Source organism: Loxodonta africana, chromosome X, assembly GCF_030014295.1.
Source record: "Loxodonta africana isolate mLoxAfr1 chromosome X, mLoxAfr1.hap2, whole genome shotgun sequence".
Classification (NCBI taxonomy): Eukaryota; Metazoa; Chordata; class Mammalia; order Proboscidea; family Elephantidae; genus Loxodonta; species Loxodonta africana.
This window is the reverse complement of record NC_087369.1, coordinates 172930488-172944026: the sequence shown is the minus strand read 5'-3', so window position 1 is coordinate 172944026 and position 13539 is coordinate 172930488. Positions and strand designations below refer to the sequence as shown.

The 13539-nt window shown below is 43.1% G+C and overlaps 1 protein-coding gene across 3 annotated transcripts in view; it reads left to right on the top strand.

The window, feature by feature from the left end:
- CD99L2 (CD99 molecule like 2) overlaps nt 1-13539 on the top strand; it is a 105887-nt gene that overhangs the window by 77093 nt on the left and 15255 nt on the right. For all 3 annotated transcript variants that reach the window (XR_010319689.1, XM_064277721.1, XM_064277720.1), the window contains exons 7-8: nt 638-676; nt 1198-1317. Coding sequence is in view for 2 of the 3 variants with exons in the window: in XM_064277721.1 (XP_064133791.1) it covers nt 638-676; nt 1198-1317 (159 nt within the window). In the remaining variant the exon portion in view is untranslated. The remainder of the gene's footprint in view (nt 1-637; nt 677-1197; nt 1318-13539) is intronic.

Here is a 13539-nt window from a genome sequence, read left to right as displayed (position 1 = left end):
CGTCAGCACAAGTCTCTGTCCCTCCTCCCGCGTGTGGCCTATGTTGTCATTCGGAACAGGCGTCCCAGAGTTCTCACCTGGGGTGGACCCCGCTCAGCCACCTGCCTGCTGGTTACTCACCTGGTTGCTGCCCTATAAGATGCAGCCGCTAAGTGCGGCCTCATTGAAGAAGAGATTAAATGGAACACTGCGCGGAGAGGCTGGGTGTTAATGGCCACTCGGTGTCAGCTCGCTCTCGTTTATTATCATTATGCTTTAGGTGAACGTTTATGGCTCAACGTAGTTTCTCATACAAGAACTTATACACATATTGTTACATGACCCTAGTTGCAATTTGCTCTCGTTTTACTGACAGGAAGTTCCACCTGTAAGCCTGGACTTTGCAGGCGGCAGGGATAAGAAAGCACACCTTGCTGCAGTCTGGTAGAAGCCCCAGGTAGACGTGCTGGTTGGGACCCGTGGCAGAAGTGAAATCCGAAGGGGTCAGCACAGTCATTCAGCTAGCTGTAGCCTGCGAGGCGGAAAGGGGAATTGGTTCCAACGTTGAGGGGTGGTGGGGGCGAGCTGTTCCTCCTGACCCCAAGATGGGTGATCGTGGGGACTTGGCAGACACTAAGTGTTTTTGTCCTCTCTCTAGGTGGTGGCCCCTACGGCAGCAGTGATGACTCAGAATCTGGTGGGTTTTTGAGTCCCAAGATTGTTGGGAGCTCTCATCTCAAACTTGGCTGTCCCCAACCTTCCCCTGAATGTCTCCGATAGAGACTCATGAGGCACATAGAGGGATGCAGCCATTTAAAGAAATTAAGCAGGAAAAAAACCGGAGCCTGGGGCAGTGGCCTGCTGGGAAGCCAGATGGGTCTGGAGGACACAGGCCAGTCCTATTCTCTGGGCCTCAGTAGAAGAGGGACTGCTCCATTCCTTGTCTACCTTTCAAGTCCTAAAAATGGAAATCCTCAGAAAAATGAGGAGCACTTAGCGAATCAGGGGACCCTGGGTCGTTTTAATGGCTTAGCTATATTGGAGTAATCCTCTCACACGGACTTGTCAGTCCTGGGTATTTGAAAAAGCTGAACTCAGTGGCTTCGGTGAGAAGGGAACCAGATGCCCGAACCTGAACTTGAATCTGAACTGAGTCCTTGTGGTGCTGTTGGTTTGACCCTGTCTCTCTGCCTTTCTCCTCCCTCCTCCTTTGGCCAGGAATGTCTATAGAGACTGGCACCATTGCCGGGGTGGCCAGCACCCTGGCCATGGCCCTCATTGGCGCCGTCTCCAGCTACATCTCCTACCAGCAGAAGAAGTTCTGCTTCAGCATCCAGCGTAAGTGGGTCCACCCCGCTTCCTAGACTGGAACAAATCAAGAAGGTCTTCCGAGGGAAGGGGGAGGAAATGGGAGCAAGTTAAGGGTCGGTGCAGGGCAGAGGGGGAGGCTGCATGTTTGTGAATCCTTGGAGCAGATCTGGGCTGAACTGACGTGCAAACTGGCCTGAAAGGGCAGGGCTGGCCGTGACCATGACCTTCCAAGAGCTCCAGTTCCCAGAGGCCATATTTCTGTGGGGACAGAGCCCAGAGACCTTGTGCTATTTCCTTCCTGTAGAATGGGAAGGACCCTGAACTTCCGTACAGCCTCAGGTCTCAGCCAAGGGGAGGCCCCTGGTCCAAGCTCCCTCTCAGGCGCCAGTGTCACCAGGAGCTGGGGGCAGCAGCCTCCGGGTCATCTCTTAGACACCACAGGGTACACCATTGGGCAAGCCAGCAGCTCTAACCATCTGGCAAGACCCCTCTCCACCTTTGGGACCCAGGAAGTAACTGCCTGGGAGCCCCTGCCCCTCCTCGCGCGGATCAGGCCATCTTAAAATAATGGAATCATTCATTTTTTTTGGAACATTTTACTGTGCTTTTTTTTTTTTTTAGGTGAAAGTTTACAGAGCAAATTAGTTTCACATTCAATGATTTATATACAAATTGTTTTGTGACATGGATTGCAACCCCCAAAATGTGTCAGCACTCTCCCCCTTTCCCTTTCCACCCTGGGTTTCCTGTGTCCATTTGTCCATTTTTTCTGTTCCTTCCTTCTCCTCCTTGCCATTGGCAGGTGTTGCCCACTTGGTCTTGTATAGTTGATTGAACTAAGAAGCACGTTCCTCATGTGCATTACTGTTTGTTTTATTGGCCTGTCTAATATTTGGCTGAAAGGTGGAGGTGGACTCCTGGAGTGGCTTCAGTTCTGAGTTAGCAGGGTGTCCGGGGGCCATAGTCTCATGGGTTCCTCAAGTCTCTGTTAGACCAGTAAGTCTGGTCTTTTTTGTGAATTTGAATTTTGTTCTATATTTTTCTCCTGCTCTTTTTGGAACCCTCTATTGTGATTCCTGTCAGAGTGGTTGGCGGTGGTAGCCAGGCACCACCTAGTTCTTCTGGGCTCAGCCTGGTGGAGGCTGTGGTTCATGTGGCCCATTAGTCCTTTGGACTAATTGATTCCTTGTGTCTTTGGTTTTCTTCATTCTCCTTTGCCCCCAAACTTTCCACTTATCTATTGTCTCTACTCAGTGTTTTTCCATGCCCACCCCTCCCCTCCCTTGTAACCATCAAAGACTGTTTTTTTTTAAATTTTTATTGAGCTTCAAGTGAACGTTTACAAATCAAATCAGTCAGTCACATATAAGTTTATATACACCTTACTCCATACTCCCACTTGCTCTCCCCCTAATGAGTCAGCCCTTCCACTCTCTCCTTTCATGACAATTTTGCCAGCTTCCAACCCTCTCTACCCTCCCATCCACCCTCCAGACAGGAGATGCCAACACAGTCTCAGGTGTCCACCTGATGCAAGTAGCTCACTCTTCATCAGCATCTCTCTCCCACCCACTGTCCAGTCCCTTCCATGTCTGATGAGTTGTCTTTGGGAATGGTTCCTATCCTGGGCCAACAGAAGGTTTGGGGACCATGACCACCGGGATTCCTCTAGTCTGAGTCAGACCATTAAGTCTGGTCTTTTTATGAGAATTTGGGGTCTGCATCCCACTGATCTCCTGCTCCCTCAGGGGTTCTCTGTTGTGCTCCCTGTCACGGCAGTCATCGGTTGTGGCCGGGCACCAACTAGTTCTTCTGGTCTCAGGATGATGTAAGTCTCTGGTTCATGTGGCCCTTTCTGTCTCTTGGGCTCATAGTTATCGTGTGACCTTGGTATTCTTCATTCTCCTTTGATACAGGTGGGTTGAGACCAATTGATGCATCTTACATGGCCGCTTGTGACCATGTAAGACCCCAGACGCCACATTCCAAAGTGGGATGCAGAATGTTTTCTTAATAGAATTTATTTCGCCAATTGACTTAGAAGTCCCCTCAAGCCATAGTCCCCAAACCCCCGCCCTTGCTCCGCTGACCTTCGAAGCATTCAGTTTATCCCGGAAACTTCTTTGCTTTTGGTCCAGTCCAGTTGAGCTGACCTTCCCTGTATTGAGTATTGTCCTTCCCTTCACCTAAAGTAGTTCTTATCTACTAACTAATCAGTAAAAAAAACCTGTCCCTCCCTCGGCCCCTCGTAACCACAAAAGTATGTGTTCTTCTCAGTTTATACTATTTCTCAAAGTCCTGTAATAGTGGTCTTATACAATATTTGTCCTTTTGCCTCTGACTAATTTCGCTCAGCATAATGCCTTCCAGGTTCCTCCATGTTATGAAATGTTTCACAGATTCGTCACTGTTCATTATCGATGCGTAGTATTCCGTTGTGTGAATATACCACAATTTATTTAACCATTCATCCGTCAACAGACACCTTGGTTGCTTCCAGCTTTTTGCTATTGTAAACAGAGCTGCAGTAAACATGGGTGTGCATATATCTGTTTGTGTGAAGGCTCTTATTTCTCTAGGGTATATTCCGAGGAGTGGGATTTCAGGGTTGTATGGTAGTTCTATTTCTAACTGTTTAAGATAATGCCAGATAGATTTCCAAAGTGGTTGTACCATTTTACATTCCCACCAGCAGTGTATAAGAGTTCCAATCTCTCCGCAGCCTCTCCAACATTTACTATTTTGTGTTTTTTGGATTAATGCCAGCTTTGTTGGAGTGAGATGGAATCTCATCGTAGTTTTAATTTGCATTTCTCTAAAGGCTAATGATCAAGAGCATTTTCTCATGTATCTGTTAGCTGCCTGAATATCTTCTTTAGAGAAGTGTGTGTTCATCTCCTTTGCCCACTTCTTGATTGGGTTGTTTGTCTTTTTGTGGTTGAGTTTTGACAGAATCATATAGATTTTAGAGATCAGGCGCTGGTCGGAGATGTCATAGCTGAAAATTCTTTCCCAGTCTGTAGGTGGTCTTTTTACTCTTTTGGTGAAGTCTTTAGATGAGCATAGGTGTTTGATTTTTAGGAGCTCCCAGTTATCTGGTTTCTCTTCGTCATTTTTGGTAACGTTTTGTATTCTGTTTATGCCTTGTATTAGGGCTCCTAACGTTGTCCCTATTTTTTTTTCCATGATCTTTATCGTTTTAGTCTTTATGTTTAGGTCTTTGATCCATTTGGAGTTAGTTTTTGTGCATGGTGTGAGGTATGGGTCCTGTTTCATTTTTTTGCCAATGGATATCCAGTTATGCCAGCACCATTTGTTAAAAAGACTATCTTTTCCCCAGTTAACTGACACTGGGCCTTTGTCAAATATCAGCTGCTCATATGTGGATGGATTTATATCTGGGTTCTCAATTCTGTTCCACTGGTCTATGTGTTTGTTGTTGTACCAGTACCAGGCTGTTTTGACTACTGTGGCTGTATAATAGGTTCTGAAATCAGATAGACTGAGGCCTCCCACTTTCTTCTTCTTTTTCAGTAATGCTTTGCTTATCCGAGGCATCTTTCCCTTCCATATGAAGTTGGTGGTTTGTTTCTCTATCACATTAAAAAATGTCATTGGAATTTGGATGAGAAGTGCATCGTATGTATAGATGGCTTTTGGTAGAATAGACATTTTTACTATGTTAAGTCTTCCTGTCCATGAGCAAGGTATGTTTTTCCGCTTAAGTTGGTCCTTTTTAGTTTCTTGTAGTAGTACTTTGTAGTTTTCTTTGTATAGGTCTTTTACATCTTTGGTAAGATCTATTCCTAAGTATTTTATCTTCTTGGGGGCTACTGTGAATGGTATTGATTTGGTGACTTCCTCTTCAATGTTCGTTTTGTTGATGTAGAGGAATCCAAGTGATTTTTGTATGTTTATCTTATAACCTGAGACTCTGCCAAACTCTTCTACTAATTTCAGTAGTTTTCTGGAGGATTCCTTAGGGTTTTCTGCGTATAAGATCATGTCATCTGCAAATAGAGATAATTTTACTTCCTCCTTGCCAACCCAGATGCCCTTTATTTCTTTGTCTAGCCTAATTGCTCTGGCTAGGACCTCCATCTAGCACAGTGTTGAATTAGAGCGGTGATAAAGGGCATCCTTGTCTGGTTCCCGTTCTCAAGGGAAATGCTTTCAGGCTCTCTCCATTTAAAGTGATGTTGGCTGTTGGCTTTGTATAGATGCCGTTTATTATGTTGAGGAATTTTCCTTCAATTCCTATTTTGGTAAGAGTTTTTATCATAAATGGGTGTTGGACTCTGTCAAATGCCTTTTCTGCATCAATTGATAAGATCATGTGGTTTTTGTCTTTTGTTTTATTTATATGCTGGATTACATTAATGGTTTTTCTAATATTAAACCAGCCTTGCATACCTGGTATAAATCCCACTTGGTCATGGTGGATTATTTTTTTGTTATGTTGTTGAATTCTGTTGGCTAGAATTTTGTTGAGGATTTTTGCATCTGTGTTCATGAGGGATATAGGTCTGTAATTTTCTTTTTTTGTGATGTCTTTACCTGGTTTTGGTATCAGGGAGATGGTGGCTTCATAGAATGATTTAGGTAGTATTCCGTCATTTTCTATGCTTTGAAATACCCTTAGTAGTAGTGGTGTTAACTCTTCTCTGAAGGTTTGGAACTCTGCAGTAAAGCCATCCGGGCCAGGGTTTTTTTTTGCTGGGAGTTTTTTGATTACCATTTCGATCTCTTTTTTTGTTATGGGTCTATTTAGTTGTTCTACTTCTGAATGTGTTAGTTTAGGTAGGTAGTGTTTTTCCAGGAATTCATCCATTTCTTCTAGGTTTACAAGTTTGTTAGAGTACAATTTTTTGTAATAATCTGTTATGATTCTTTTAATTTCAGTTGGGTCTGTTTTGATGTGGCCCTTCTCGTTTCTTATTCGGGTTATTTGTTTCCTTTCCTGTATTTCTTTAGTCAGTCTGGCCAATGGTTTATCAATTTTGTTAATTTTTTCAAAGAACCAGCTTTTGGCTTTGTTAATTCTTTCAATTGTTTTTCTGTTCTCTAATTCATTTAGTTCAGCTCTAATTTTTATTATTTGTTTTCTTCTGGTGCCTGATGGATTCTTTTGTTGCTCGCTTTCTATTTGTTCAAGTTATAGGGACAGTTCTCTGATTTTGGCTCTTTCTTCTTTTTGTATGTGTGCATTTATGGATATAAATTGACCTCTGAGCACTGCTTTTGCTGTGTCCCAGAGGTTTTGATAGGAAGTATTTTCATTCTCGTTGCATTCTGTGAATTTCTTTATTCCCTCCTTAATGTCTTCTATAACCCAGTCTTTTTTCAGGAGGGTATTGTTCAGTTTCCAAGTATTTGATTTCTTTTCCCTATTTTTGTTATTGATTTCCACTTTTATGGCCTTGTGGTCTGAGAAGATGCTTTGTAATATTTCGATGTTTTGGATTCTGCAAAGGTTTGTTTTATGACGTAATATGTGGTCTATTCTAGGCAATGATCCATGAGCACTAGAAAAAAAAGTATACTTTGCAGCAGTTGGGTGGAGTGTTCTGTATAAGTCAATGAGGTCAAGTTGGTTGATTGTTGTAATTAGGTCTTCCGTGTCTCTATTGAGCTTCTTACTGGATGTCCTGTCCTTCTCCGAAAGTGGTGTCTTGAAGTCTCCTACTATAATTGTGGAGGTGTCTATCTCACTTTTCAGTTCTGTTAAAATTTGTTTTATGTATCTTGCAGCCCTATCATTGGGCGCATAAATATTTAATATGGTTCTATCTTCCTGGTCAATTGTCCCTTTTATCATTATGTAGTGTCCTTCTTTATCTTTTGTGGTGGATTTAAGTTTAAAGTCTATTTTATCAGAAATTAATATTGCTACTCCTCTTCTTTTTTGCTTATTGTTTGCTTGATATATTTTTTTCCATCCTTTGAGTTTTAGTTTGTTTGTGTCTCCAAGTCTAAGGTGTGTCTCTTGTAGGCAGCATATAGATGGATTGTGCTTCTTTATCCAGTCTGAGACTCTCTGTCTCTTTATTGGTGCATTTAGTCCATGTTCATTCAGCGTAATTATAGATAAGTAAGTGTTTAGTGTTGTCATTTCGATGCCTTTTTATGTGTGTTGTTGACAATTTCATTTTTCCACTTACTTTTTTGTGCGGAGATGTTTTTCTTCGTAAATTGTGTGTTCCTCATTTTCATAGTATTTGACTTTCTGTTTGCTGAGCCGTTACATTTTTCTTGGATTTTATTTTGAGTTATGGAGTTGTTATACCTCTTTGTGGTTACCTTAATATTTACCCCTATTTTTCTAAGTAAAAACCTAACTTGTATTGTCCTATATCGCCTTGTATCCCTCTCCATATGGCAGTTCTATGCCATCTGTATTTAGTCCCTCTTTTTGATTCTTGTGATCTTTTACATATGGACTTCAATGATTCCCTGTTTTGAGTGTTTTTTTTCCAATTAATCTTAATTTGTTTTTGTGATTTCCCTATTTGAGTTGATATCAGGATGTTCTGTTCTGTGACCTTGTGTTGTGCTGGTATCTGATATTATTGGTTTTCTGACCAAACAATTTCCTTTGGTATTTCTTGTAGCTTTGGTTTGGTTTTTGCAAATTCTCTAAGCTTGTGTTTATCTGTAAATATCTTAATTTCGCCTTCATATTTCAGAGAGAGTTTTGCTGGATATATGATCCTTGGCTGGCAGTTTTTCTCCTTCAGTGCTCTGTATATGTCATCCCATTGCCTTCTTGCCTGCATGGTTTCTGCTGAGTAGTCTGAACTTATTCTTATTGATTCTCCCTTGAAGGAGACCTTTCTTTTCTCCCTGGCTGCTTTTAAAATTTTCTCTTTATCTTTGGTTTTGGCAAGTTGGATGATAATATGTCTTGGTGTTTTTCTTTTTGGATCAATCTTAAATGGGGTTCGATGAGCATCTTGGATAGATATCCTCTTGTCTTCCATGGTGTCAGGGAAGTTTTCTGTCAGCAGATCTTCAACTATTCTCTCTGTGTTTTCTGTCCTCCCTCCCTGTTCTGGGACTCCAATCACACGCAAGTTATCCTTCTTGATAGAGTCCCACATGATTCTTGGGGTTTCTTCATTTTTTTTAATTCTTTTATCTGATTTTTTTTCAGCTATATTGGTGTTAATTCCCTGGTCCTCCAGATTTCCCAGTCTGCATTCTAATTGCTCGAGTCTGCTCCTCTGACTTCCTATTGCGTTGTCTAATTCTGTAATTTTATTGTTAATCTTTTGGATTTCTGCATGCTGTCTCTCTATGGATTCTTGCAACTTATTAATTTTTCTACTATGTTCTTGAATAATCTTTTTGAGTTCTTCAACTGCTTTATCAGTGTGTTCCCTGGCTTTTTCTGCAGTTTGCCTTATTTCATTTCTCAGGTCATCCCTGATGTCTTGAAGCATTCTGTAAATTAGTTTTTTATATTCTGTATCTGGTAATTCCAGGATTGTATCTTCATTTGGGAAGATTTTGATTCTTTAGGTTGGGGGGGGTGTAGAAGCAGTCATGGTCTGCTTCTTTATGTGGTTTGATATCAAGTGCTGTCTCCGAGCCATCACTAAGATATTGTAGTGATTTATTCTGTATTTGCTCACTGAGTCTTATCTTGTTTTGTTTTCTTTCAATATACGCGGATGGGCTACTAGTTTGCGCTGTCTTGATTGTTGTAGCCCTGGACTCACTTATGACCTATTACCAGCTGGTTTGGGCTGTTACCAGATATGTATGCGTGAGTCCATTCACTGTTCTTGAGTAGAATCTGATTTTGAGTCATCAAGTGTGTGATGCACACTGTCACCTATCCACCTTGAGAAGTAGTGGTGATAGTTGTGTGCTCCAGATTATAGTAGCAGCTGGGGTTCACACTCCGGGGGCGGGGGCAGGATGCTGACAGGCTTCCCCCAAGTGTCAGTGAGGTAGGTGTGTCTCTATTCCTAAAGCATCTTGGTGGGAGGGCTCTGCAGCTGTACTTTAGGCCCCCAATGCAAGTACCTCTACATATTGGTAGGTGTCACCCTCCTTAGACCCCTAAGGCAGGAGGCTAGGTGGTCTGGGGGGAGCTTCAGCTCTCAGTTCCCTGTTGTGGGTCAGTGAGGGCTCTGTTGAATAAGCAGAGATATCAGACCTGGGAAACTTGTCTTTCTGGTAAATCTGCTAAAACAAATGCAGTCAGATCCCTATCAGAAATGCCTTTGCATTATAGTAGCCACCTTGTTCCTTGTAGGGATGAAAGCCGGAGACTGTGGATCACATATGCTTGGCTGGAGCTGGTTCTGTGTTTTTAGTCCAATTACGGAAGGATTTTTGGTCCCTGGGTTTTTTGTGGTTGCTTCTCTGAGGCCATAACAATGGGTTAGGAAAAGACCAAAAAAAAAAAAAAAAGGAAAAGAAAAACTGCAGAACAGTTCTCCCTCTGGCTCAGGAAATTCCAATGTTAATGAAGCCGCCTGGGAAGGGGAGGGGAGGGTTCAGAAAAACAGGAGAGAGTAAAAAAAGTAGCACCCCGGAATATAGACAAAGTTACTTATCTTGCTTGGGATGACTGTTTTATCTGAGACTCCCGAGGGGCGCGTCGCCTGTGTGCGCTGGCTGGGTAGAGATTGCCCCCGAGGGTCAGGCCCGCGTCTCGTGCTTGTGCTGTCTCAGAAGCCGAGGTCAGTTCCTCCGCTGCCAGTCGAAAGCCCAGCGTCAAGGTTCCCCGGCTGGGACACTGCACTCCCGGCTCCAAAAACAGTCGCTGCCTCCCGGTGAGTTTTCCTCCCGTCAGCCACGTCGCCGCGCCACCCGCGTGGAGCAGCTGGGGCCCCTCCTGAGGTCAGTTCAGGGGGGTAGGGCTGCGCCCCGTGTTTGCGCCGTCACAGAATGCCGTGCTCAGCTCCCCTGCGCCCATTCCAAAGCCCCGCGCCAAGGTTCCCCGGCTGGGACGCTGCACTCCGGGCTCCAAAATCAGTCGCTGCCTCCTGGTGACTTTTCCTCCTATTAGCAGCGTCGCTGCGCTGCCTGCGTGCACTGGCTGGGCTTTTCCCAGGGTCACTTCAGGGGGATAGGGCTGCGCCCCATATTTGCACCCTCTCAGGTTGCCCTGCTCAGCAACCCTGAACCCAGTCGAAAGCCCGGCGTCAAGGTTTCCTGACTGGGACTCTGGCTCCAGGCTCCGAAAAGAGTCGCTGCTTCCCCATAGATGTTCGTTCTCGGTCTCTGTCACTCGGGTCAACTCTTTAAATCTGTGTTTGTTGGTCAGGGTTCATAGATTGTCATGTATGTGATTGATTCACTTGTTTTTCCGAGTCTTTGTTGCAAGAGGGATCCGAGGTAGCGTCTACCTAGTCAGCCATCTTGGCCCCTCCTGTTTCTTTTTGTATATAAACCTTTTCATGAATATTTACGGTAGTGGTCTCATACAATATTTGTCCTTTTGTGATTGACTGATTTCACTCAGCATAATGTCCTCCAGATTCCTACATGTTGTGAGATGCTTCACAGAATCATGGTTGTTCGTTATCATTGCGTAACACTCCATTGTGTGTGTGTACTGCAGTTGGTTTATCCGTTCGTCCATTGATGGGCATCTAGGCTGTTTCTGTCTTTTTGCTATTGTGAATAATGCTGCAGTGAACATGGATGTGCATGTGTCTGTCCGTGTGACGGCTCATGTATATATGTATGTATGTATATATGTGTGTATGTATACACACACACACACACACACACACACACACACACCCCTAGGAGCGGGATTACTGGATCATATGGTATTTCTATTTGTAGCTTTTTAAGGAAGCACCATATCGTTTTCCATAGTGACTGTACCATTTTGCATTCCCACCAGCAGTGTACGAGAGTTCCAGTCTCCCCACAACCTTGCCACCTTTTATGGTTTTTTGTTTTTTTGATCAGTGACATTCTTGCAGGGGTGAGCTGGTATCTCATCATAGTTTTGATTTGCATCTCTCTAATGGCTAATGATTGCAAGCATGTTTTCATGTATTTGTTAGCCACCTGAATGTGCTCTTTGGTGAAGTGTCTGTTTATGTCCTTTGCCCATTTTATGTTTAAATTATTGATCTTTTTGTTGTTGAATTGTTGAAGTTTATATTTTAGAGATTAAGCCTTTATCAGATGTGTCGTTGCCAAAGATTTTTTTCCCAGTCTGTAGGTTCTCTTTTTACTCTCTTGGTAAAATCTTTTGATGAGCATCAGTGTTTAATTTTTAGGAGGTCCCAGTTATCTAGTTTATCTTCTGGAGTTTGTGCGTTTTTAGTTATGCTTGATATCTAGTTATGCCATGGATTAGGTGCCCTAGCATTGTCCCTACATTTTTTTTTCATGATCTTTATAGTTTTAGGTTTTACATCTAGGTCTTTGATCCATTTTTAGTTGGTTTTTGTGTATGGTGTAAGGTATGGATCCTGTTTTCATTTTTCTGCAAATGGATATCCAGTTTTGCCAGCACCAATTGTTGGAGAGACTATCTCTTCCCCATTTAATGGACTTTGACCCTTTGTAGAAGATCAGGTGTCCATAGGTAGATGGATTTACTTCTGGGTTCTCAGTTCTGTTCCATTGGTCTATGTGTCTGTCATTGTCCCAGTACCAAGCTGTTTTGACTACCGTGGCTGTATAGTAGTTTCTGAGATCAGGGAGTGTGAGGCCTCCCACTTTGTTCTTCTTTTTTCAATAATACTTTACTTATCTGGGGGTTCTTTCCTTTCCATTTAAAGTCGGTGATTAGTTTTTCCATCTCATTAAAGAATGTTATTGGAATTTGGATCAGGGTTGCATTGTATCTATAGACTGCTTTGGGTAGTGTCTTAGGCTGCGTTCTCTAGAGAAGAAAACTAGTGACGTGTATTTATATATATATATAGAAAGGGAGAGAGATTTATCTCAAGGATAAATTGAGGAAATTGATTGAGGGGCCGTGACTCTCTGTTTTGGTGATTTGAGTAAGACTACTGTGGGTACTGTTCGCTTGACCTAAAATTCTTCTACTTGTATAGATCAAGTAAATATTTAGTAGGTTTCCTCTCTGTTTCACTTCTAGTGACACCACGACAGAGAAGCCTATGCCATAAGTCCATACAAGTCAGACCATTCTGATGACTGCTTTGACTCTGCTGTCCATTACAGTAACCATGCCCACTTTGTCTTTGTTGATGGAGTGCCACCACTTGGCCCCTACCACCATGGGGTCCAATCAGTACCATTGTAGTTAGGTGTCTTAATTCAGTTAGAGCAGCTCTCATTGTCAAATCTGACTGACATAAAATAGCAATCACAGCAGTTTTCAAGGATGCTGGGGCTCCCTTCACAAATTTGTTCCTCACCGTTGTGGTAAAAGGTGTGTCCTCTGAGCACTCCATGTGTGGGTCTGTGTGTCTAACCTGATAAATCCACTCTAGCATGCCAGTTTCCCTAAGCCTTTGGATACTTTCTTCTACAGTACACCAAGGCTGGGCTGGTACTTCAAATTGATTTCGTGTGTGCCACTGCATAATCCATGATTCAGTGAACCAACCAAATAACCTATGAGATCCTTTCTTAATCTCTCAAGCTGAAACACTGAAGAATCTGTGCTTAGTGGGACCATGTCAGTAAACTCAGACTGATCCAAATTTATGTTTCTCGGACCATTATCCACACCTTTAATAGTTAATTCCCACACATATCCCCTAGGTTTCTGTTTGTACATAATAGGAAAGTCAAGCAGTTCTTTTGGAGTGTAGCATACCTCCTCCTGGGTCACACTTTGTACTTCACCTTTTAGGGCTCGCTGGGACTTAAGTCCAGTTATAGGTCTAGAAGCAAAAGTGGGTAGTGATGGTATGTCCTGGGAACATTTGGTAATGTCTCCTAAGGCATCTGCTCCAGGTGACGCCCTCAGCAATGTCTCAGATGTCACCCCAGACGGTATCTCAGATGAAGGCTTTTCAGACACATCTGGATTAATCTCATCAGATGAGGTGGGGGGGTGGTAATGGTTTTACTGGGGAGGGTGGCTTAGCAGACGAAGATGGACTAGTGTCTTCAGATGGGAGTAAGAGGGCTGGTTCTTTTGGCAGGAGTGATTAAACGGCATTCATGGGCTCAGTGTCCCCTGCTTCCTGATTATCAACCCACATGTCCCCATCCCAGGTTTCAGGATCCCGTTTCTTCCCAGCCAATGCCCTCACTTAAACTTTACACACCACTGGAGGTCAGGATAATAAT